This window comes from Bos mutus, chromosome 8, assembly GCF_027580195.1.
Source record: "Bos mutus isolate GX-2022 chromosome 8, NWIPB_WYAK_1.1, whole genome shotgun sequence".
Taxonomy (NCBI): Eukaryota; Metazoa; Chordata; class Mammalia; order Artiodactyla; family Bovidae; genus Bos; species Bos mutus.
The window spans coordinates 74398266-74425609 of NC_091624.1; the positions used below are offsets into that span (position 1 = coordinate 74398266).

General features: G+C 37.8%; 1 protein-coding gene across 6 annotated transcripts in view; it reads left to right on the top strand.

Moving 5' to 3' along the window:
• Positions 1–27344, top strand: part of KDM4C (lysine demethylase 4C) — a 411129-nt gene that overhangs the window by 276843 nt on the left and 106942 nt on the right. For all 6 annotated transcript variants that reach the window (XM_070375870.1, XM_070375869.1, XM_070375868.1 and 3 more), the window contains 2 exons: positions 12055–12110; positions 14571–14679. In XM_070375870.1, coding sequence (XP_070231971.1) covers positions 12055–12110; positions 14571–14679 — 165 coding nt within the window. The remainder of the gene's footprint in view (positions 1–12054; positions 12111–14570; positions 14680–27344) is intronic.

The window sequence follows — 27344 nt, forward strand, 5'->3', positions numbered from 1 at the left end:
CAACATCAGAATGTGATCTGAAGTTATACTCTTTGATCCAGCTTCTAACTGCTCTGGGGTGGGGTACACAATAGAAAAGTTCTTTCAGTGCTGTACTTGGGAGGCAGGAGGAGCAGCCACTATTGGAGTAATCATTTTGTAACAGAAATTTCAGCATGTTTTGGTTTTGTTTTAGGAAATATTAGTTGACTAGCAATATATCTGTATCTTTATAATAGTGATTTTACAATGGGTGTTATTGTTCCTAGAAAAGCCACGCTCATAAACATTAAATAAAACAGGGCTGGCAGTGAGCATTCAATGTGGAGTTGTATTTATTTATTTTGTTCTGCAAGGCTAAACAATTTTAGTATCTTTTCAGGTTAGGTTGGAAGGAAGTTCGGGTACACTAAAAGACTAGTAGAAATCATAGATGCCCATTTAAAATATTCATTTAAGTAAAAAAAAGTAGGGAATTTTAAATTACACGTATTTGATGGAAAAAGTTTTAATTTCTTTGTGTGTCTGTGGGTTTTCTTTTTTTTTTTTTTAATTTAATAGTAGTAAGTATTGTTAGGAAAGTTTCCCATTCCCATCACTCTCAAATTCTTAAATCTCATTGTTAATAGAAAACTACTCATACTGTTTTGTCATTCAGCCTTTCGGATGTTTTCTGTGCATAAACTAATATTGTATTTTGATGTTCTTGAGAGACGCAAATGGTGTCACAGTTTATTTAATGTCTTAGTCTTTTCATGTAATATTACATTGTATAATTTTTAATAACTAAGTAATTGTTGGATTTGCCATATATTGTTCATCACTTTTAATTTTTAAACCTGAAGCTAATTTAAAAATTCAGACATTACAAATAAATCTAAGTAACTGACCATTCCAGCTCCTCCCAGAGGTAACTGTTTTCTCTGTTATGAACAGAAATGAAATAATAGTCAGTGTACATTCCTACTTGTGCATAGATATAAATGTTTACCTAAGGCAGATTCCAAGAAGGTAGCTTGGTTGTCATAATTTATATTCATTTAAAATTTTGATTGATAATGCCAAATTATTGTCCAAAGCCACTGTTAAAACTCACATACTGCCAAAACTACTGATTTCCTGATCTAAAAATCTGAGGCTAATTCTCATTATTTCATTTTTCATTTCCTTTATTCTTGAAATTGGGTATCTTTTGTGTATTTATTGGCAATGAAGATTCTTTGAATCTTTTGCCTGTTTTTCAAAAGTGTAGCTTTTTAAAAATTATTTTTTGGCTAATTTTGTTTTATATTGGAAATTTTTAAATTGTTTTATGTTAATTTATTTAGTATTTTATCCTTTAGAATTTTAAAACTTTGATATAGTCAAAACCTGTCTTTTGTTTTTTTTTAAATGTTATGTTAACAAGCTATTTATCCTAAATTCATCAATATTTTTGCCTACAATTTCTTTCACTAGTTCTGTTTTTGAGTATAAGTCTGTAAATAAATTTATTTTATATTAACCCATTTTAGGTGTTCTTCATTCCTTCCTGCCACTTTTGGTTCAGCCTGGTGTCATTTTCCTTCATTCAGAAGATTTTTTTTTAGCAGTTGTATAGTGTGGATTCTTAGGAGACAAATTCTCTTAGATTTTTGTCTCTATGAGATTATTTTATCTTTATTTTCAAAGGATATTTTCCCTGCAAATAGAATTCTAGTTTGCCAGCTTTTTTCTTTCAATATTTTATGGATATTGTTTCATTGCCATTTGCTGCCAATGTTTCTGGCTGGATTTCAGATGGAATTCATATATTTGTTTACTGAATATGTCTTTTTTTTCTTCTGCTTTTAAGATATGTTCTTCATATTTGGTTTTCAGAGTTTTGACTGTTAAGTATTTAAGTATGTTTCCTTTGTATTCATCTGCTTGCAGTTTGCTAGGCATCTTGATTCTGTGGATGTCTTTTATCATCTTTGGAAAGTTCTCTGCCATTATCTCTACAAGTATATATATTTTTTCATCTATTCTTGTTTCCCTCTTCTTGGAATCCAATTATGAGTAAATTGAATAGGTTGTTATTTTCTCTTTATTGCTGCTGTTTAGTTGCTAAGTTGTGTCTGTCTCTTTTTCAACCCTATCCAGTAATTCTAATATCTTATTTGTCTTGCTTCTAATTTTATTGATTACTTTCTTGATCATGTTATATTTTCTTGCTTTTAGTATACTTTGTACTCTTTTTGATTGTGTGATGAACATTTTGTCTGTAACGAATGAAATTAATATTATTTCCAAAAAGAGGGTGCCCCTTTGTCAGATTTTTAAAGTAGAGGTGAAGTCAACTTGATTGTACCTGAGCAGGGTCTGAGCTGTATTCTAGCTTCTGTTTGATTCAGTCCACTCTGATGTCAGGTATTTGGAGAGTGGGAGCAGGACCTTGCTTTCAACAATGTCCGTATTCTGGGCACTGTAAGGACTCTAGCATTTGTTTGGTTTCCACAGCTGGGTTGGCATTGTTTAAAAATTTGGGAAATTTCTCTTTGGTTTAGAGCAGCTGCCTGGATTTGGGGTTATGGAGAGTTTTCTTTTTTCTCCAGTTCTTCTTGCATTTTGTATCGCAAGAGAATTATTAATGACGGATACATATTTTATTCCCTGCTGAATTGCTATACCTAGATCATCTACTGGCAGTGTTATATTTAAGTAGCCTGGAACCACAATTAACTTTTCACATAGTTGACCACTGCTATTGTGTGTTTATGAAATGTGTTACATTTATTAACTCATTTCGGGAAGTAGTATTTTTTCCTCTTTTATAGGTGAAATATCTAAAGCAAAGGAAGTAGGTAAGTAACTAGCCAGAGGTCATACCAGTAGTAAATGGTAGAACTGTGATTTGACCTTGGCCATCTGCATTTTGTTAAACACCAGGTTGTAGCTGGCTCTCTAGTTTAACTATTCTTCCTCTCAGTTAAATTGGATTCATTTAGCCTGAAGTTTGATGGCACAGACTAACTAAAATGTTGCTTTTGCGTAAAATGGTATTATTTTTGAAGGTGAAGTGGAGCTAAATTTACCAATTTATTCTCACACCAATGAGAGGTTTTATTATTAGCTACGTTAGTAAAACAAATGGGGACACAGATCATTATGTAATATATGCTGCTTGATAACAGTTTTTTATGATATGAGTTCTTTTGAGGGGATTAATAAAATGAAATCTTATTTATAGAAATGAGGAAATGGGGAGTTGGTTTTGCCCTTTGCTTTTATTTTCTTCAGTTTTATTGAGTGCAAACATGTCTTCTCCCTTCTCAGTTGTGAGCTTCCCAGTGCAGGCACAGTTCTCCTGTTTATTTCGGTTGTCTACTTTGATGTCTTGTGCCTTGCCTTGTATATAGGGCAGAAGATACTGGAGAAAAAGAGTGTGGACATTTGGTCAATAAAGCCTGAGCTTAAACTCAGTTGCTGTTTTTGTTAGTTGGGCTTGCCTGGTGGCTCAGATGATAAGGAACCTGATTGCAATGCAGAAGACCTGGGTTCAATCTCTATGTAAGGAAGATCCCCTGGAGAAGAAAATGGCAACCCAGACCAGTATTCTTGGCTGGGGAGTTTCCTGGATAGAGGAGCTTGGTGGTCTACAATCCATAGCATCTCAGAGTCTCACACATTTGAGTAACTAACTCTAGGGGTTGGAAAATAAAACCTGTGGATTCAGTCCAGCTCACTGTCTACTTTTGTAAATAACATTGTAATTGGGATATAGCCACACCCATTTGATTACATATTGTCCTATAGTGGCAGAGTTTAGTTGCAATAACTTCGTAGTTATACAAAGCCCAAGGTAGTAAATATCTGGTTATTTACAGAAAAGTGCAAATCATTCTGGACTGGATGGTTTTTAGGTCCGTAATTCAATCTCTTGATTCTTAGTTTCCTGTGAAATTAGTGACTTAATAAGTTCTTGTTAAATAAGGCAGGTAAAGTAAATGTCTACACATGGACATCACCAGATGGTCAACACTGAAATCAGATTGATTATATTCTTTGCAGCCAAAGATGGAGAAGCTCTATACAGTCAGCAAAAACAAGACCGGGAGCTGACTGTGGCTCAGATCATGAACTCCTTATTGCCAAATTCAGACGTAGATTGAAGAAAGTAGGGAAAACCACTAGACCATTCAGGTATGACCTAAATTAAATCCCTTATGATTATACAGTGAAAGTGAGAAATAGATTTAAGGGACTAGATTGGATAGATAGAGTGCCTGAAGAACTATGGAATGAGGTTCGTGACATTGTACAGGAGACAGGGATCAAGACCATCCCCATGGAAAAGAAATACAAAAAAGCAAAATGGCTGTCTGGGGAGGCCTTACAAATAGCTGTGAAAAGAAGAGAAGCCAAAAGCAAAGGAGAAAAGGAAAGATATAAACATCTGAATGCAGAGTTCCAAAGAATAGCAAGAAGAGATAAGAAAGCCTTCTTCAGCGATCAATGCAAAGAAATAGAGAAAAACAACAGAATGGGAAAGACTAGAGATCTCTTCAAGAAAATTAGAGATACCAAGGGAACAGTTCATGCAAAGATGGGCACAATAAAGGACAGAAATGGTATGGACCTAACAGAAGCAGAAGATATTAAGAAGAGGTGGCAAGAATACACAGAAGAACTATACAAAAAAGGTCTTCACGATCCAGATAATCACGATGTTGTGATCACTCACCTAGAGCCAGACATCGTGGAATGTGAAGTCAAGTAGACCTTAGAAAGCATCGCTACAAACAAAGCTAGTGGAGGTGATGGAATTCCAGTTGAACTATGTCAAATCCTGAAAGATGATGCTGTGAAAGTGCTGCACTCAATACGCCAGCAAATTTGGACCACTCAGCAGTGGCCACAGGACTGGAAAAGGTCCGTTTTCATTCCAGTCCCCCAAGAAAGGCAATGCCAAAGAATGCTCAAACTACCGTACAATTGCTAGTAAAGTAAAATCATCTCACACGCTAGTAAAGTAATGCTCAAAATTCTCCAAGCTAGGCTTCAGCAATACGTGAACCATGAACTTCCAGATGTTCAAGCTGATTTTAGAAAACGCAGAGGAACCAGAGATCAAATTGCCAACATCTGCTGGATCATGGAAAAAGGAAGAGAGTTCCAGAAAAACACCTATTTCTGCTTTATTGACTATGCCAAAGCCTTTGACTGTGTGGATCACAATAAACTGTGGAAAATTCTGAAAGAGATGGGAATACCAGGCCACCTGATCTGCCTCTTGAAAAACCCGTATGCAGGTCAGGAAGCAACAGTTAGAATTGGACATGGAACAACAGACTGGTTCCAAATAGGAAAAGCAGTTCGTCAAGGCTGTATATTGTCACCCTGCTTATTTAAATTCTATGCAGAGTACATCATGAGAAACGCTGGGCTGGAAGAAGCACAAGCTAGAATCAAGATTGCCGGGACAAATATCAATAACCTCAGATATGCAGATGACACCACCCTTATGGCAGAAAGTGAAGAGGAACTCAAAAGCCTCTTGATGACAGTGAAAGAGGAGAGTGAAAAAGTTGGCTTAAAGCTCAACATTCAGAAAACTAAGATCATGGCATCTGGTCCCATCACTTCATTGGAAATAGATGGGGAAACAGTGGAAACAGTGTCAGACTTTATTTTTTGGGGCTCCAAAATCACTGCAGATGGTGATTGCAGCCATGAAATTAAAAGATGCTTACTCCTTGGAAGGAAAGTTATGACCAACCTAGATAGCATATTCAAAAGCAGAGACATTACTTTGCCAACTAAGGTCCATCTAGTCAAGGTATGGTTTTTCCTGTGGTCATGTATGGATGTGAGAGTTGGACTGTGAAGAAAGCTGAGTGCCATAGAATTGATGCTTTTGAACTGTGGTGTTGGAGAAGACTCTTGAGAGTCCCTTGGACTGCAAGGAGATCCAACCAGTCCATCCTAAAGGAGATCAGTCCTGGGTGTTCATTGGAAGGACTGATGCTGAGGTTGAAACGCCAATACTTTGGCCATTTCATGCGAAAAGTTGACTTATTGGAAAAGACTCTGATGCTGGGAGGGATTGAGGGCAGGAGGAGAAGGGGACGACAGAGGATGAGATGGCTGGATGGCATCACTGACTCAATGGACGTGAGTTTGAGTGAACTCTGGGAGTTGGTGATGGACACTGAGGCCTGGCGTGCTGTAATTCATGAGGTCACAGAGTCAGACACGACTGAGCAACTGAACTGAACTGAACGTACATGGTTTCTGGCATGTTTTTTGAAACGAATTAGGACACCACTGAGTGACTTCACTTTCATGCATTGGAGAAGGAAATGGCAATCCACTCCACTGTTCTTGCCTGGAGAATCCCATGGACGGGGAAGCCTTGTGAGCTGCCGTCTATGGGGTCGCACAGAGTCGGACACGACTGAAGCGACTTAGCAGCAGCAGTAGCAGGCCTTTAATATAGTCTCCCTTCTTCTAATAGAAGACTTTTCATTTTTGGTAACCAATTCAATGACTTACTATCCTGATGGAACTATCACTTCCTACTTCCTAATTCAGTTCTTTCACTGCAATTGAAGATGTTCAATACTTAATACAATCAGTATATTTGGTCGGTGCCAACCTTTGTGTATATCAGACATTGTACAGATTCTTAAGAAAACTCGAGCTGCTTTTCAGCAATGGTTAACCTATTTAATTTTAGACTGACCAATTTTCTTTTCTGACAGTAAGGTATTATTTAAACAAAGAAAAGAAACGTTAAAAATTGATGTGTCTGATATTGTCTTCTACCTAGCTATTAACATAGGCATAGGCTGCTCTTGGAGGAGAAGCAAGGAAGGCTTCCTGGAGGAAATGATATTTTGGCAGAAACCTGAATAATCAGTTCAGTTCAGTAGCTCAGTCGTGTCCGACTCTTTGCAACCCCACGAATCGCAGCACACCAGGCCTCCCTATCCATCACCAACTCCCAGAGTTCACTCAAACTCACGTCCATTGAGTCATTGATGCCATCCAGCCATCTCATCCTCTGTCGTCCCCTTCTCCTCTTGCCCTCAATCCTTCCCAGCATCAGAGTCTTTTCCAGTGAGTCAACGTTTCGCATGAAGTGGCCAAAGTACTGACGTTTCAGCTTTAGCATCATTCTTTCCAAAGAACACCCAGGACTGCTCTCCTTTATGATGGACTGGTTGGATCTCCTTGCAGTTCAAAGGACTCTCAAGAGTCTTCTCCAACACCACAGTTCAAAAGCATCAATTCTTTGGCACTCAGCTTTCTTCACAGTCCAACTCTCACATCCATACATGACCACAGGAAAAACCATAGCCTTGACTAGATGGACCTTAGTTGGCAAAGTAATGTCTCTGCTTTTGAATATGCTATCTAGGTTGGTCATAACTTTCCTTCCAAGGAGTAAGCATCTTTTAATTTCATGGCTGCAGTCACCATCTGCAGTGATTTTGGAGCCCCCCAAAATAAAGTCTGACACTGTTTCCACTGTTTCCCCATCTATTTCCCATGAAGTGATGGCACCAGATGCCATGATCTTAGTTTTCTGAATGTTGAGCTTTAAGCCAACTTTTTCACTCTCCTCTTTCACTGTCATCAAGAGGCTTTTTAGTTCTTCTTCACTTTCTGCCATAAGGGTGGTGTCATCTGCATATCTGAGGTTATTGATATTTATCCCGGCAGTCTTAATTCCAACTTGTGCTTCTTCCAGCCCAGTGTTTCTCATGATGTACTCTGCATAGAAATTAAATAAGCAGGGTGACAATATACAGCCTTGACGTACTCCTTTTCCTATTTGGAGGCAGTCTGTTGTTCCATGTGCAGTTCTAACTGTTGCTTCCTGACCTGCATACGGGTTTCTCAAGAGGCAGGTCAGGTGGTCTGGTATTCCCATCTCTTTCAGAATTTTCCACAGTTTATTGTGATCCACACAGTCAAAGGCTTTGGCATAGTCAATAAAGCAGAAATAGGTGTTTTTCTGGAACTCTCTTCCTTTTTCCATGATCCAGCAGATGTTGGCAATTTGATCTCTGGTTCCTCTGCGTTTTCTAAAATCAGCTTGAACATCTGGAAGTTCATGGTTCATGTATTGCTGAAGCCTGACTTAGAGAATTTTGAACATTCCTTTAGTATGTGAGATGAGTGCAGTTGTGCAGTAGTTTGAGCATTCTTTGGCATTGCCTGTCTTGGGAGATTGGAATGAAAACAGACCTTTTCCAGTCCTGTGGCCACTGCTGAGTGGTCCAAATTTGCTGGCGTATTGAGTGCAGCACTTTCACAGCATCATCTTCCAGAATTTTAAATAGCTCAACTGGAATTCCATCACATCTGCTAGCTGAAAAATAAATAGTAGTAAAGAAAGTGGAAGTGAAAGTCACTCAGTCGTGTCCAACTCCTTGCAACCCCATGGAGTATAGTCCATGGAATTCTCTAGGCCAGAATACTGGAGTGAGTAGCCTTTCCCTTCTGAAGGGGATCTCCCCAACTGAGGGATCGAACCCAGATCTCCTGCACTGCAAGCATATTCTTTCCCAGCTGAACAACAAGGGAAGCCGAAGAATACTGGAATGGGTAACCTATCCCTTCTCCAGCGGATCTTGCCAACCCAGGAATTGAACCTGGGTTTCCTGCATTGCAAGTGGATTTTTTAAGAACTGAGGTATCAGGGAAGCCCTAGTTCAAATTAATTTACAAATGAATGACTTGAAAGGTTGACATCTTTGTGTTTCTACCAGACTAGCTTGTTTGACCTATGTGAGGAATATTGAGTCCAAAAAAGAAAAATGGTATAACTGGATATGATTTTATTCTTTCCTACTTATTTTTTTCAAATTAAGTAAATTAAAAAGAAACCATGTTATCATATAATATCATGTAGATCAAAGTAGCTTTACTTGACCACAGATTTTTTTTTTGGCCTTTACTAAGAAATATGATTTCTACTGAAGCAAATCATGGCAAAAATAACTCCATGGCAAATCAGTGTTTTTTAACTCTATGTTAAGTCTCTGAAGCCTGAAGTTTTCTTTCCTTAGTACTCTCACCAGTATGTGAACACAGTCTTAGCAGTTTTGTGACGCTTTGATGATTTTCAGGATTTTCGCTCTGCCTATTTTGCCGTATTTTCTAATTTATTTAACAAATTCTCATGGAGGGTGCTCTGTCTATTGGGTGTCATTATAAAGAGTCACCTAAGAAATTTCTGCCAGCACTCACTGAGCTAACAGTTTAGTGAGGACAGCAGAAGAAATTCAACAAATAGTTAACAAGAGTTACAAGAGGAAAGTAAATGAGCAGGGGATTAGGAGACCCCTTCTTGAGGAATCAGCATTTATACTGAAATGTCAAGGATGTGTTCATTTTAGAGGGAAACTCAAGGAAGGTGGGATTTACAGAGTTCAGTTGATTCAATCTCAGATGAGAGGAAGATTGTACCTTCTAGCCTGAGCTAGAATGGCTGGTTGATGCCATTGGTGGGAAGCTGAAGGATTATAGGCTTGGGAAGAAGACATGAGTTCAGTCTTGCACGTATGTTTGAGATTCCTGTGGACTGTCAGACATGACAGAAGTTAAATGTTTGCGTCAGTGATCTTCAGGGAATCAAGGTAGTGCATCAGATGCCCAGCAAACAGATATGGAGAGAGGAATAAATAGGCCCTACTACAGAAATTACAGTGTTTAAGGAGCTCGAAAAAGATGCCTGTAAAAGAAAGCTAAGAATCAGCTTGAGATGGAGGACAATGAGGAGACTGTCTGGTCATAGAAACCACAGGAAGAAGCTGTTTTGGGCACAATCAATTATGTTGAATGCTGCCAAGAAATTAGGCAAACCAAGGACTTTGAATTGTCCATTAGATTTTGTGAGAGGGAGGTATCAAAAGAACAAGTTTCATGTTGTGGCAGGTGAGAGTCTTCTCAACTCCACTTAACTTCTTGAGTCTACAGGTTCCACTTTACAGGATGGTCTTCCTGTTGTAGTCATGTGCTGCAGCACATGTGCCTGTTCCTGATCCTAATCAGGTGTATGGAGCAGCCTCCACGCTGCTGTGCTATTTTTAACTCTGCCAACTCATCCCTTTAGGCTTCTTCTCACTACTAGTTTCATTAATCAGACAACTAATTCTCTCAGTGTCTGTACTCCTCACAGTCTGCAACTCTCCCTTCCCACATTCCCACTTCATACTCACATCTTTTTATATTGAATGAAAGTATCTGACCTTGTGTTTTATTTTCATTCTGTCTCTAGAAAGTATGTTAAATTACTGGAAAAATACTGAAAGTCAAAAACATTTTATGAAATAGTTACTGAATAATTTGGATGTTATTGAATAATTCAAATTATTCCATTTTTCATTTTCAGTATTTTGAGTGTGAAATTTTCCTTTTGTTGTGTGTTTCATCAAAACCAGTTCTTTGAAAGGCCCCTGGAATATGGCTTTACACTAAAGAATGTTCTCTATCAAGTTCTTGAGCTGGGTTTGTGATGAATTCAAATGGATGTCCACAGGGCAGCTAATATGGACCTTTTGCTACTGTGAACCTTTAATAATCACCAGGGAAAACTTCAAATCAGTGTGTAGAGACTTCCCAGACAAATAAAACCATTGAAAATTTCTTGTATTTTCTTTCTTTTATTTTTTTGCTCCCTATTAAGCGTTCTATAGATATGTTGATCCTCCTCAGTAGTTTTGGTGTTATTCTCACAAAAATAAATGCTGCAGAGTTTGACACCCCATTATTATTAGATAAGTTAGAGGGATCTAATCTTCACAGGCTTGGGCAAAGCTGTCAAAATCATTTAAAGGAGATCACTTGGGAGAATAGATAAAGAAATTTTATATAGACAGCTTGAAGGAAAAAAAAAAAAAAACCCACCAAATAACCTGTAACTATTGAAAAAAAGATACTAGTGCAGTAAACTGGGAGTACAAGCTTGAGGTTGAAAATAAAAACGTTGCTTAGATATTTAGTTAAAAATTCTAGGTCAACAGAAGTCATTGCATTACTTTTTGGCCATGTTTTCTTATGGAGTTTTTCATAAAATTGTAATGAGAAGTGATAAGTATATCTTTATTATGTAAAGGGAGTCATCTTGGAGTAAAAAGTATATGCCAATCTAAGACACATAAAAATGCCAAAAATAGAGGGCTTTCCCTGGTAGCTCAGTGGTAAAGAATCCACCTCCCATTTCAGATGACATGGGTTCAATAGCTGGTCCAGGAAGATCCCACATGACACAGAGCAATTAAGCCCATGTGCCACGACTGTTGAGCCCGTGTGCTAGAGCCCGGTAGCTGCAACTGCTGAGCCCATATGCAGTAACCACTGAAGCCAGCATGCCCTAGACCCGTGTTCCACCACAAGAGAAGCCACAGCCATGAGAAGCCCACGCACCACAACTAGAGAGTCGCTCTAGCTCGCCGCAATAAAGACACAGCGCAGCCAAAAATAAATAAGTGCAGTTATTTTTTAAAAGTGCCAAAAATGTAAAGTCAGTGTGGGGAAGATAAAGGAATACATTTAATGGCACTGTTTTCTATTTTTCTGGAAAGCCTGCATTTATCAGAATAATTTTTCCAACAATATTTGCCCACAGAAAGACCCAAGTGATACTTTTGTGAAGAGTGTTCTTATAAAGAACTTCCTGCTTATCTCTATATTAGAACAAAGCCTGCCACTACTCTGTGTTTTAGCCATCCTGTATTCAGGAATGGATTCCTAGAACTCAAGGGAGTCGTATGTGTGTGCCCTGTTGTAGAATTCTGGTACCTACCTCTCCACACACCAGTTTCTGAGTCACAGGTCCCCCCAGCAATGGCGTTCTTGATGCTAGAATAATGACAGTTCCCTCCAGGAGATACACACACCCAGAACACTTTTGGTTGTCTCTCACCTTCCCATCTCTCTTTTTCCTCTCCCTTCTTGAACTGTTAAGAGATAGTCCTTCATGAAGTTCCTGATAGTTTTAATTTAAAATAAAAAAATAGACTGTATGGGGATATTTAGATAAATAGTGCTGACTTTTATTACATGACTCTAATAATTATGTGACATTTGTTTCTGCCCTAGGAGTGCTGTCTCTGCAATTTGAGAGGGGGTGCTCTTAAGGAAACTAAGAACAATAAGTAAGTAGTGCGTTAATTGTGCGGAATTTCATCATTTCCTTCTCCTCTGTTGAGTGTTGAACTTCTGGGTTTACAGTGTGCTTTGCTTCTCATTGTTGTACACATGCGTTCCACAGCTTTGTTTTTATTAATAAGTTAAAATGTTTGATCTTTTTAAAAATAATTTTTAATCGGAGGATAGTTGCTTTACAATGTTGTATTGGTTTCTGCCATAAAACAGCATAAGTCAACCGTAAGTATCCCTGTGTCCCCTTCTCCTTGAACATCTCTCCCACGCTGTTCCACAGCTCTTGCTGTTCAGGTGCAAGGTGGAGATTTTGTACGTTTCCAGAAGCCATTACTGACAGCACATTTCTGCTGGGTGAAGGTGTTCTCAGTCTGCTTCTGTTCTGTCTTTGACATCATAAGGAGTAATCCCTCTTTCACTAACAGAGCTTGAAGACAGCCTGTATTCTCGTGCCATTGGAATTCTTGTTTTTAATTTGATGAATGCTGCTGTTGTCATAAAAGCAGAATATGCCTGAAAACAATGAAATCTGTTATCTTCAGATAAATAAAATCAATTATAATCATAGTGTTAGAACAAAACCATTTACTTTTAACACCAGTAAATTAACAAGAAAGTGTATATTCTTAAATAGAAACACAGGGAGAAAAGATTGATTTTACAGTTTAAAGGGGACAGTTGGAAAATATGAAGAGACTCATAAGTGAACAAAAAAGATGGGTAATGTTTCTATGGCAGCAGCTGAAATGTATTTTTGCATGAATTTTATCTTTATGACCCAATTTAATCATTTAAGATGGGGCCAAAGCAAATTATAGTTTCCTATAAATTAGAGACTTGTAGAAATAATTTAGGTATAGGTTGTATTATGGCACTTGGGAGCCACATCCAGCCCCAAGATATGTTTTATTTGACTGCCACCATTTTATGAATTTAATTCAGATTTTAAAAGTTGAGAGTTATATAAAAATCCAGATTTTCATCTTTACTTGGTAAATGATTGTGCATCTTTATATGACAATAATCAGTTAGGATGAGAACCTGGCCTAAAGAGAGTAGACATTCTCTAGGTTACCATGATTTACCAGTATATGTTTATTTGGTTTCATCCTGCCTGGCCCTATGGACACTGGAGTTGAGACTCCTGGAGTAATATAATGTAATGTCATGTAATCATGTGCATGTACACATGTTTCTGATTGATTATAAGGGAGAATAAAGGCATTTATCATTTCTGTGTTGGTAAAGTTTAGTCTAAGAGACTGTGTGTTTGCTCAATTTTAGATGTTCATCTCTTAGTCTTAGTTAATGTGATTGACACTGTGCTGAAAACTATTGACTGGTTCTGGGACTGTTACATGAATGGTGCAGACCGCCAGTTCCTGTAAAGATGGAGGCGATAAGGACTTCTCTTCCTTCCCTTGGACTAGGACAAAAAGAAGTAATGTTTGCTATAAATTATAACATTTATTTAGATATGAAAGAGTACCCTGTTCGGGTTGATACTTATTCTCTCTCCTGGTGGTCTTTAAAGGCAGGATGGAGTCTTACGTTATTTGAGTGAAATAACATGCTTTGACTTAAAAATAAGTTGACAAATTTGATAATTCTTTCAAAATCTCTTTAAACCTCGAGTCTTTATGTTTGTTTGAGGCGTAAGACTTATGAGAAACTTAATAGTGTTAATGAGGACGTTGTCATTTTTCTGGAGTGATTCAGAATTTGAAAGGAGATGCACAAGGTTTTTGAGTAACCTCCAGGAGTTGGTGATGGACAGGGAAGCCTGGCATGCTGCAGTCCATGGGGTTGCAGAGTCGGACATGACTGAGCAACTGAACTGAACTGAACTGAGCACAAGGGTTTTAGTAGGAAACAGGAAACAAGTTAAATTTCATTTCCCCTTATCTCTTGGTTCCTTTGATTATAGTAGGATTGCAATAAGAAACAATTTAATTAAAGACTTAATCTGTATTAATTCTTCTAGAGAATTTTTGCTATTCTGGTTTGCTTCATGACATCAAAATTATAAAAAGATTATATGGTATACTCATTTCATTTTCATACCTTTTATTAATTGAACTAATCTTTTGCCACATATTAATTATCTTAAGTATATTAAACACCTATGTAATGCAGTGTCAAGTGAAATAGCAGACATGCATCTCAGTATTTTACAGTCATATGTAGAAACATATAAATACAATGATAGTATACTTTGGTCTTCACCTAGTTCTTCCTGTCACTGTGGTGGGCAGGTGTGGCACTGAGTCTGTCCAGGTATCATCCAATAGCTTTGAAATTCAGAGAGTCTGTTTGTGATGGACATAGGTGCTCTGGGCTTGCTTTCTCATCTGTGTGTTTCCCATGCATGTGAATTGTCACCTCCTGGTGGAAGTACAGGCCGTGTTAAGTTTAGGGAACATTTGTTTACATTTCTGTCTCGTTTCCTGTAGGTGGGCCCATGTCATGTGCGCCGTTGCAGTCCCAGAAGTCCGGTTTACTAATGTCCCAGAAAGGACACAGATAGATGTAGGCAGAATACCTTTACAGAGGTTAAAATTGGTGAGTGCCAATACTTTTTTTTTTTCCTCATAAATTAGTGTTAATTTCAAGTTCTCAATATTTCTATTCATGCACATACTTTTTTCTTAGCTTCATTGAATTATTCTACATTTTTTATACTTTTAGCCTAAATTACATACCTGTACGTATTCTTTTTCTGTTGTATTGTAAGTATGCATATAGCTTTCTACAAATTATGTCTTCAGTAAGGCAAAGGAATACTGCATTTCATGAATTAATGTGACTTTTCAATCTCAAGGTTATCAGTAAAGTTTGTTAGTAACTGACCCAAATTATCCAAATATCTTTGTTTGAATTGCTTAGTCTTTCTGTCTGTTGCCTGTCTTTGGTTGGCCTTGACTTAGAAAAACGAGTCTAACTTGATTTCATCATCTCTTCACCGAGAAGAGACTTGCAGAGAAACTTTGATCATTCCCGAGGGATTTTCTCACCAACAGATTAAGTTCATTTAAATTGCCCAACTCTCTGGCTGGTTATCTTCTCATTGTTTCTCTTTGTTAGATTGTTTTTTTTTTTTTTTTCCTTTTTTCATGAAAAGGGAGGCCTTTTTTGTCCTCAACACTGAAGTTATCTTGGAGTTCTGTTAAATTGTGAGTCAACAGATTACTAGTTCAGGCTCTTAATATTTCACATTTAATGAGAATTTTTCCTACAGGTAAATTGCATGACTTTAAAATACTGAAGCATGTCTTACAAGTGTACTTAATACCCTACAATTTGTTTAGTCCTTGTTATTTCTAACTTGGGGTCTTTCCACTATTTCCGACACTGAGCTGTAACTCTTTAACCTGAGTGTTTCTTTCTTTGTTATTAGTAGTCTCTCCCCCACTGGGTAGCAGGGTGTTTTGTCTCTGGACTTCTGTTTCAGGAACTTAGATTCTGTCTTTCAGTGAACCCTGTTATTTTCCACTATAGCTCCATTAAGAATTTCACATAGCTAGAAAATATGTGGCCCTTTCTACACCCGATGATTGCTGTTGGCAGATATGAGATCATCTGCCAACATGATCAGAGTGTGGTATGGAAGTTTTGAGAATGAGATGGAAATAACTGGGGCATTTAAATGGCCCTTCAAAGTTCATGGTGACTATCAGAAGAGAGTAAGGTTGTTCAGCTCATGAACTTCCAAGGGAAAATGTTTGCAACCTTATATCTTGATCACCAGTTTAAAAAGTAAGAGAGAGAGGCAGAAGTAGTGTCTTCTGTGACTGTGCTGACTGCTGTATTTCTGCTTGATTTCAAGAAATCTCATATGTAGCCTTAATTTTGTCCTCTCTTATAAGTGCAGTTTGAGTGTAAAAATTTTAACACCCCAAAGGTTGGAAAATTGGTACAGAAAAAAGAAAAAATACAATAAATCCTATATCACATTATATTTTATGTACAAACTGCTTTTCATCTACTGCTTTTTAGTTATATAAACTTGTTTTCATTATTCAATTGATACATATTCTATCTGTGGATATTGTTTGGGTCTTTAGGATAGAATGCATTAGTTTTGTCCATTAAAAATTATAAAAAATATCTTTCATTGGAGGAAAACAACCTACCAATAAGAAAGAAAGAAACAAAAAAATTGCCAGAATTAGGATTGTAAGGCAGGTTATAAAGAAAAACGTTGAGTTCATTACATACTACAAAACGTAATGCTTAGTGTGACAAATACTAACAAATGTCTTACATTTTAATTTTTTTCTGATTTACAAGTAATATGTATTTGTAGAAATTCCAACACTACATTTAACACCCACCTTTGGGTCTCTTTCCTAAAAGATGGTTTCTGTTATCACATTAATGCCCCTTGGAATAAGTGGTCACTGCTCTTGATGCTTCGCTTTAAGGACCTGTGTACCGGCTACTCTTGTCTACAGATTGTCCCTAGTGATCTGTTGTCACCAATACCAGTCTCAGAGGGGTTTTAATGGAACAACAGGGAGGGCCAGCATGGATCATTTCAGTGCCAGCCAAGAAACTGTATCTAGAAATCTGAAATCTGATGATGGCCTCCAAAAATGGCAAAGGTTGCCACCTTGATTGTGTATGTTGCATATTCTTTTGAAGTTTCATTAATCAGTGTGCATCCAGCTAGAAGTAAGAGCAGTCATTTCATGTAGTATTCATCTCCGCTGGCCTGAGTCTAGATGGAATGTTTACTGTGTCTGCTTAGTGAATGTGTGTGTGTCTGCTAGCGTCAGTTTCGCTTTTTTTCTGGAGCTATAGCCAGCCCTTTTCTGGATGCTGGATTGTTCATCTGCTTTCTTATTCACACAGATGGGGGGTTGGGGATAGGAATTAGATGTTTGTGTCAGTGTATTTCGCCAAACAGTTATTACCTGACCTTACCAAATACTTGGTGTACATTTTTGAGTAAGAATTTGTTCCTTTCTTCCAGCATCTCACAGTCTAGACTGGGCGTTTTTGGCTTTGGCTCTGTTGACGTTTTAGGTCAGTTAATTGTTGTGGATGGCTGTCATGTGTATCATAGATCACAGCATCCCTGACCAAACAGGTGAAGCCAAAAGGTATAAACTTCTAGTTATAAGGTAAAGAAGCACTGTGGATGTAATGGACAACATCATGACTATAGCTGAGACTGCTGTGTATTGTGTAGGAAAGCTCCTAAGAGAATAAATCCTATGAGTTCTCATCACAGGAATAATTTTTTTCCCTTCTTAAATTTCTTTTTGTTGTTTCTATATGAGAAGATGGATGTTAGCTAGACATACTGTGGTATTCATTCACAATATATGTAAATCAAACCATCATGCAGTATGCCTTAAACTTATACAGTGATGTATGTCAGGTACTTCTCAACAAAACTAGAAAGAAAGTAAGCAATGCCAGATATATCTCACCCCCATATGAGAACCCCCTGGTCCACACACAGAGAAGACATACACACGATGAGAAAGTTTTTGTCATTTTCAGGAAGATAATATCTTTGTTTAAAGAAGTAAGTGGCAGTCTGGCAAAATAGAAGTTCTTAATTGCTTTTAAAAAGCATCCCTAGAGGTTTTTTTTTTTTTTTTTTTGGCTGATTGTTTAAATTTCTTATTTGTGAATAATGCAATAACATTTGGCAACAGATGTATATTTGCTACTGTACAATTATTGATTTTATGATCCAATTTAGTATCTTAACATTACCTGTTCTTATAGACAGAGAAGGAAATGGCAACCCACTCCAGTATTCTTGCCTAGGGAATTCCGTGGACAGAGGAGCCTGGTGGGCTGCTGTCCATAGAGTTGCCCAGAGTCGGACACAACTGGAGCAACTTAGCATGTGTGCATGCACTGGAGAAGGAAATGGCAACCCACTCCAGTATTCTTGCCTGGAGAATCCCAGGGACGAGGAGCCTGGTGGGCTTCTGTCTATGGGGTTACACAGAGTCGGACATGACTGAAATGACTTAGCAGCAGCAGCAGTTCTTATAGAAATTGAGCAACCTTGATTACTTTTTTCCCCCAAACTTTAAACTTTTTATTTTGAATTGGGTTATAGCCAGTTAACAATGTTGTGATTGTTATTGCTGTTCAGTCTCCAAGTTATGTCCAACTCTTTGTGACCCCATGGTCTGCAGCATGCCTGGCTTCCCTGTCCTTCACTATCTCCCAGAGTTTGCTCAAACTCATGTTCGTTGAGTCTTATCCTCTGTCACCATCTTATCCTCTGTCATCATCTTATCCTCTGTCACCCCTTAACATCTTGTCACCCTCCTCTTCTCCTACTTGCAATCTTTCCCAGAAACAAGGTCTTTTCCAATGTGTTGGCTCTTTGGAAATGAGTCATCCAGCCCAGCATTTCACATGATATACTCTGCATAGAAGTTAAATAAGCAGAGTAACAGTATACAACCTTGATGTACCCCTTTCCCAATTTTGAACAAGTTTGTTATTCCATGTTTGGTTCTAACTGTTGCTGCTTAATACAGGTTTCTCAGGAGACTGGTAAGATGGTCTGGTATTCCCATTTCTTTGTTTTCCACAGTTTTTTGTGATCTACACAGTCAAAGGCTTTAGTATAGTCAATGAAACAGAAATAGATGTTTTTCTGGAATTCCATTGCTTTTTCTACAATCCAGCAAATGTTGATAATTTAATCTCTGGTTCTTCTGCCTTTTCTAAATTTAGCTTGTACATCTGGTGTTTCTCAATTCATGTACTGTTGAAGCCTAGCTTGAAGGAGATTGAGCATTGCCTTGCTAGCATGTGAAATGAGAGCAATTGTACAGTAGTTTGAACACTCTTTGCCATTGCCTTTCTTTGGGATTGGAATGAAAACTGACTTTTTCCAGTCCTGTGGCCACTGCTGAATTTTCTAAATTTGCTGGCATATTGAGTGCAGAATTTTAACAGCATCATCTTTTACACTTTGAAATAGCTCAGCTGAAATTCCATCACCTCCACTAGCTTTGTTTGTAGTAATGTTTCCTAAGGCCCAGTTGACTTCACACTTCAGGATGTGTGGCTCTAGGTGGGTGACCATACCATCGTGGTTATCTGGGTCATTTCAGGTGAACAGTGAAGGGACTCAGCCATAAACATACATGTATCCATTCTCTCCCAAATCTCTCTTCCATCTAGACTAGCACATAACATTGAGCAGAGTCCCATGTGCTATGTATTAAGTCCTTGTTGGTCATCCATTTTAAATATAACAGAACAACCTTGATTACTAATCAAGTATCATAGATTAAAATTATGTGGTATGTGTGTGTATGTGCATATATATGGTAGGTACTGAATAAATATTCATGAAATGAATAAAAAGGCAGCAAAATTTTACTTACTCTTTATGCTTCTGACACAAAATTATTGTGGCTGAAGGATTTGATCAGACAGTATGAAATGACTTGTCCTTTATTTATTTTTTTTTTTAAAGGAAAAATCCTTTAAAAGTCATGGTGCTAAATTCATGCACATCTCTTCCACAAGCAGTTTTAAAACAAGGCACTGGTTACCTTATCTGCATCAATGGGTACATGTGATTAGGCAACAGAGCCTAGCAGTAATTTGGAGAGTCTCTGAATACGCATGGAACACTTTCCCTGTTGTCTGAGAGTTCTGATCTTGGAACCTCTGGTCAGCTGGGGATTGAAAACCTAGAGTGACCTGACTGAAGCAGAGGCAAGGGAAATCTGAGCCTCTCTCCAGTGCCCACTAGGTGGTGCTGCTGTTCCAATTTCTTACCCAGTTGCCGTTAAACCACCTCGTTGAGAAAGTGCCTAATCAGAGCCTGGCCCAATTTTAGAGGGGGGTGTGTAGGTGTGTCTGTGTATGTGTCTTTGTGTGTGGGGGGGAGAGACAGATAGACAGACAGAGATGTGATGCCTGATCGGGTGCTCTCACCCAAGGAGGGCTCTCGCTGACAGCAGGGCAGAAAAAGTGCTGCCTGCTGTGCATTCAAAGTGCTGAATTCCAGAGGGTGGTTTTTAGTTTTCAGGTTTTCATTTAGCCATATGAAAAGAGTTGCTCTTCCCTTGGGGCAAGTTAGTGTTTTTATATATCAGTAATAAGCAACACTAGTAAGGGCTAGTAACTGTAAGAGGCTTAAAGAACAGTTTATGGCAAGCGAGTTTAAAATGTCTTCTGAGGTATGAAAGCTATATATAAAAAATGCTTATTGTTAGTAGTAGTCTTTTTAGAATACAGAATATTGGAGTTTATGCAGAGCTATTTGAATATTTTGGTAATATTGTTGTTAGCCTTTTATTTATTCATAGATTCAACTTGTGGTTTTTGAAATACTCCTCTGTACAATTATTTGTGTAGGAAGATTCTTGTAGAGGATGTAAGAAAGGATTTGTTTGCTATAGCAGATTTTTCCTCTTATAATGACCATTAAAAAAAGGAGACAACGAATGGAACACAGCTCTTTCAGTGTTCTTCAGTGGATTATGTTGATCCTAAAATAGTGTGTGTTTTGTGAAGAACCTTTATCTCATCCAGCCACCTTGTTTGCTAATATCACAGGTGTGGCCTCTTTCAAGTCCCATAATTAAATGGATGGCACTGGAGTTATTTTCAAGACATTGTATTTTATTAATGTGGCTGTTAATTTAAATGCTTTAATAAAATTCATTATTATTTTTAAACAAAATACCACAAAAATATATTTGGCTACAGTGGTATTTATCCAATTAGTTTGTCCACCCCTCCCCCCTTTTCTTTCTTGAACAATATTTAACTTCTGTGTAGAATAATTGTCTAGGGGCTAATAAAGTAATGGCTACACCATCTTAAAAATGCTACAGTTGGCTTTCTGGAAACACCAGGTTATTAGGCAGAATCACCCCTTTAACAAGAGAGAAGTGGCCGAATGTTACCTGAATAGTCTGTGGGTCCAAGCCATGTTCAAAAGGGAGAACCATTTTCTCTGTCAACTTAAGCATTCTTCTCATTATTAACACAGGTTCTAGATTACTGAGCATTTTCTTATCTACTCATTTAGAATGGATTCCTTTGGTTCGGAATGACTTTCAGTTTGGGAAAAATTATCCTTGTGATGAGTCCTTTTGTTCCCAGCCCCCTTGCCTATGTCCTGCTGTACCTTCTCTGCTTATCCAGAGGATGTCAGAGCGTTGGCACCTGGTAGGGAAAAGAATGGAGCGGATGCCAGGAATGTCTCCTACTCCCCACTTGAGTGTGTGCTCAGGGTAGGCACTCTTGGGGTTGGTATGCCTGAGGACAAGAAGAAAAAATTGCTCCCACATGGTATAGATTTTAGAATTTACTCAGTCATTTCCTTTTCTTATTTCCTTCTGTCTTGTTTTCTCTACTAATATGATTGGTTGGCCACGGTCATAATTGAATTTCTGGTCATAATTAAATCTTTGAAAAATTGTGCAAAGAAGATGACAACAAAAAAGGAAGTAGGGAGATGTAAAACACAACTGAAGTTAGAATGTCTTTTTTAAAGAAATTTTCATAATAGAAAATATAGGGTAAAAATTATCAGGAACAATTAAGAACGGGAAATTAGAGTGGGCAATGCTTTTATAGTATGATCACACAGAAGACAGCAGCAGAGTCAGGAAACAGATCACCAATCTTAAATCTGATTATAAAATTTAAGGGAAGAACATTTAATAAAAGAGTAAATCAGCACAGAATTATTGTATTTGTTACATATTTAACTGTGAATGTCTATTATACACATCAATCACTTCTTGAAGATCAAATTAATTAAATATTCATTGAATTTATATAAATAAAACAACAAGGCAAGTTTGTGGGTTATAAGAAATCTTGGAAAATTGCAGCAGACCCCAAATGTAACAATTAGTTTTAAAATGGTTTTCCCTTTTGGAGAGAAAGTTCTCGAATAGAAGTCTTATGGCATTATTGAAATATTCAGTTGCATGTATCAAAGAAAATCTCATGTGCTGTCATTGCATAGAGAACTTGGTGGTATTTGTGCACCTTGCACCTTTCTCACAGCGGCATAGTGACTACCTCTGGTTTCTATGTCTGCAGACATTCCTATGGGTTTTGAAATTTTATTTCTGCAGCCAAATAGAGGGAGAAATGATTTTTGAAATAGCTGAAGTTACCCCCAGGCGTTTGATGACCTCCGACTTGTATTTGACAAGTGAACCAAGCACAGGCACAAGTGTTCTCCGAGTGAAGAACATTATTTTGAAAAGGAATTTATACTGCAGTGATGACGGAGCTCCAAACCTTTCAGTATCTGGCTGAGGCCAACTATTCTGCTTAGAAGCCTCTATACACTTTAAAATTTGTACCTGAAGGCAAATAATAGTGAACTTGAAAGCCAAAGATTATAGTTTTGAAAGGTACATCAATTCTGAAAATAGAGTAGTTTCACTGTGGTGTTCCATCTGAAGAGTTGAATCAAGGATGTAAAAAAAAAAAAAATACATTCAGCTTTCCTATTTCCTAAAGGAAGACACTTATTCTCTTGCTAACTGGCTTATATTATCAGATGCATCAAATACTAAAAATAGAATTACTGATGGGGTTTGCCTCTCATGCTGTAAGATCACTCTGAGTCCTTATTTAGTGAATGTTACAGCAGTGTGAGAAAGCAGCTTCACTTTCTTTCTAGAGGAAATCATAGTTGTATTCAACAGAGCCTCTGTTAGTGCAGTTCGGAGAATGCAAAGACATATTGATTATCTTTCATCACTTTAAAAGAAAAAAAATGTGTTGTAAAGGCAATCAGTAAAAGTCATTATGTTTCACATAAACTCATGTACTGATTTATTCACGTCTTCTGTTATTTTTAAAGATGAAGAGAAATTCTAAGAAGATAATAAACATTGACAGCGATGAGCAAGTTTATTGTTTAAAATGCAGTTGAGGAAAAATTTGGTTGTAATAGAGAATTACTGAAAGGGGAATAAGTGATACTACAAATGACCAAATTGTGGTGTGGTGTGTAGGGTCCTGTTATTTAATATGCTCAGTATAAAATTTATTACCTCATTAAGAACATTCTTCAGGATTTCAACATATGCATGTCTCCAACTTTGCAAGATTTTTAAATAAGTGTAGTGTAAAAAAAAAGTACATTAGTAGCTGTATAGTACTTAACTGTCAGAATGATTTGCTACAGGGACTAGATCCTATTGCAAGCTGTCAAATTTGTATATTGCTGTAATACCAAACCATAAAATCTTTTGAGTAAAATGGAAAATGTCAGATGGGCATGACTACAAATAATATACTTTCTGAAGGCTTTAGATGTCTATAGGAGAAAATGTGTAAATGCATGAAATGTTATCTTGTTACTATGGATTTTTCTTTATCTGCTGAAAGACAACTGTGAGGCAAAAGGAAATTGATTGGAGCCTTTAAATTTTTCAGTTTTGAACTCATTTTTTTCCTGAGGACTAATTTTAAAAACGTTATTAAACAGATGGGTAGAACTTCAGATAATTCATGATTAAAAAGTATTGTGAGAGAGTCATCTTATCTTTTGACTTACATTGCTGAATGTTCCATTTTTTCCCCTGATCTTGTCTGTGTGAGTAGTGATTACTGATGGATCTTTTAATTGGGTGAGTGAGTTGGGGTCAGGGTTCCAGCGATGGAATCACCCCTTTCACTCCAACATCAACTGAGTCAATGCCTACAAATGCTTGCCAAACCAAGGTAGCTGCCGGATGGCTTTAAACAACCCATAGGGTTTTGCTTGGTCAACAGTGATTAACAGAAGAGAGGTTTTAGATTTTGAAAGGTACAGTCATTATTGTTAAGCAATGGATCCATTATTATTTATTTTTCCACTGTTTTAGTATTAATTAATTATTCCTTCGGAAGGGGCTCTTAAAAATCAACGAAAAATTATAAAATGCTTTTTTATGTAAAGTGACAATCTTTTCACACTTGTCATTAATTTAATGTAAGTCAGTGTGATCTATTTTAGGCATTTTCCCACAATTTAGGGATGTCATTTTCTAAGACAAGCTCACAAATACAGGTACCAGCCCAGTTTGCATTTATTGATTTAAATATCAACAGTTCTGTGCATTTATCTGTATTGCCATTTGGATCATGCAATTCTCAGCCTCTGCTACATTGAGATTGAGCGTGTAGGCTCTGGGCTGAGATTGTTTTGAGTTCCACGTCCACCACCTAAGCAACCTTGGCCATACAATTTAACCTCTCGGAATCTTTTCTGTAAACCGGGTGGTTGTGAGAATGACATGAGATAGTGAAGGACCTGGCATGTTGCTACACTCAAAAGTTAGTCACTGCTTATGGTAGCTGATGCAACCCCTTGCTGTCTAAATCTCTGTGAACTGCCTTTAGCCAATCAGAGTCAGAGCAGATAAATATTTACAAGGAGAAAGTAGGTTCCTGGTGCGCTGTCATTTGTGTATTCATCTGTCCAGTAAATATCTCTTTAGGACTTGCTGTGGGGTTAGGTGATAAATGTACATCATTTCTGCTTTTATGGATATTACAGGATAATGGGAAGTTACTGAAAATTCAACAAGTGCTTACAAAGCAGCATGAAAAGTTCTTTTGTAGTAAAAGTCCAGAATGCAGTGAAGGACCTTACTGAATTTGGGGCACAAGGGTTGGCAGTCAGGAGGTGTGGAGAAACTTGCTGGAAGAAGCAGTGCCTCATAATGCCTTGTTTGAGCCCTGAAGGAGGAGAAGAGGTGCACTGAAGAAAAGGTCAGGAGAAGGAACAGGATATTCGGTACCCTGGAAGTGGGAGGGAACGTAAGGTCTAGGAAATGACATTTCAGCAGAGCCAGAGCGTGAGGTGTGAGGAGGGAAGGATGAGTCTTGAGGAGGGGAAGCCTCAGATGATGTAGCACTGTGCTGTCCAGTTTAGTAGCCTCTGGACACTGGCAGCTACTGGACACTTAGAACATGGCTAGTGTTACGGAAGAACTGAACTTTTAGATTGTGTTTAATTTAAAAGTTAAAAAATGAAAGCAGCATAAGCACATGAAATACAAGTGTAATTTTGGTAGGTCCACATTTTACATTTCAAACACCCTTGAAAATCTAGTGTCCAAATTGAGGTGTGTGTAAATACACAGCAGACTTCAAAGACTTAGTATGAAAAAAAAGAACGTGAAATATCTCATTAGTAATTATTTTTATATTGGTTATATGTTAAAATAATAATAGTTTGGATTTGTTAAGATCCGTTTGTTAGTTTATGTTAGTAAAATTAATTTCATCGGCCTTTTTATTGCAATTACATATACTTAATGTAACATGTGTCCCCTGGCAGCTCAGACAGGAAAGAGTTTGCCTCTAATGTGGGAGACCCGGGTTTGATCCCTGGGTCAGGAAGATGCCCTGAAGAAGGAGATGGCAACCCACTCCAGTATACTTGCCTAGAAAATCCCATGGATGGAGGAGCCTGACAGGCTACATACCATGGGGTCACGAAGAGTTGCACACGACTGAGTGACTTCACTTTGACTTTTCAACATAACTTCCCTTTTGGCTCAGATGGTAAAGAATCTGCCTGCTATGCAGGAAGCCCTGGTTTGATCCCTGGGTCAGGAAGATCCCCTGGAGAAGGGAATGGCAACTCACTCAAGTATTCTTGCCTGGAGAATTCCATGGACAGAAAGCCTGGCAGGCTACAGTCCATAGGGTTGCAAAGAGTTGGACACAACTGAGTGACTAATACTTTCACTTTTTCAACATAACACATATCATTTTAACTATTTTTAGGTGTATAGCTCTGTGGTACACATGGCATTAAGTATATTCACATTGTTGTACAACCACCATGCCCCGCTATCTCCAGAACATTTTCGTCTTCCCAAGCAGAAGCTCTGTACTCATTGAATAATAACCCCTCATTCTCCTCTTCCTCACCTGTTTTTTTTTTAAATAAATTGTCCATTTATTTAGTATGTATTATTTATCACCTACTGTAGTAAGCTGAATAATGTTCACCCAAAGATATTAGGTCTTAATCCCTGGAACATGTAAAATGTCACATCTTATTTGGAAAAGGGACTTTTACAGATGTGATTTAAGGATTTTAAGATGAGGTTATTTTGGGATTATCTGGGTGGGTCCAAAATGCCATCACACCTGTCCTTTAAGGAGAAGTAAAGGGAAATTACACACAGAAATAAGGCATGTGATAGAAGCAGAGTCTCACCTGTATTTTTGATGTGACTCCTAAAACATTAAATATTGTGTATCTGGCTCATATTTTATTCCTACTGGATTTTGTACATTTTTCTGAACACATTGAAGAACCTTTGATGCTGATTAAGAAGTGAAATAATAGATCATGTTTGTGTTTCAAATGGGTATTCTGCTTCTGGTGGGGAGAATGTGTTCGAGAGAGCAGGACTGGGGCCAGAGAGGCCAGTTTCAGTGATAATGTGAAAAATGATTTAAGTGTAAAGCTGAGATGGAGATGAATGAATTGATTGCAGGTGGGGTTGTCTTGGACTAGGTGCGGAGGAGGCTAGGGTTCTGGATAAGCAGCTGGGAGACTGGTCATGCTGTGCATAGGGCTTGTTCTTATCAGAAGGGCATGGGGTTGAGGAGGAAGTATGTTTGGGCATATTTGATTTGAAGTCTGTGTATTCCAACTAGGTTGAACACAGGAGAAACATATGTTAGAATTCTACTTCTCATGGGTATGTAAATATTTACCAGCTGCTCCTAGGTGTCACATGAAGCTCAGTAACTATTACTGGTTAGTAATTCAGAAACAGTGTCAATAACCTAAGATATGCAGATGACACCACCCTTACGGCAGAAAGTGAAGAGGAACTAAAGAGCCTTTTGATAAAAGTGAAAGAAGAGAGTGAAAAAGCAAGCTTAAAACTCAACATTCAAAAAACTAAGATCATGGCATCCAGTCTGATCACTTCATGGCAAATAGATGGGAATACAATGGAAAAAGGGACAGACTTTATTTTCTTGGGCTCCAAAATCACTGCAGATTGTGACTGCAGCCATGAAATTAAAAGACGCTTGCTCCTTGGAAGGAAAGGTATGACAAACCTAGACAGCGTATTAAAAAAGCAGAGACATTACTTTGCCAACAAAAGTCCATCTAGTTAAAGCTGTGGTTTTTCCAGTGGTCATGTATGGATGTGAGTGTTGGACCACAAAGAAAGCTGAGTGCCGAAGAACTGATGTTTTTGAGCTGTGATGTTGGAGAAGACTCTTAGGAG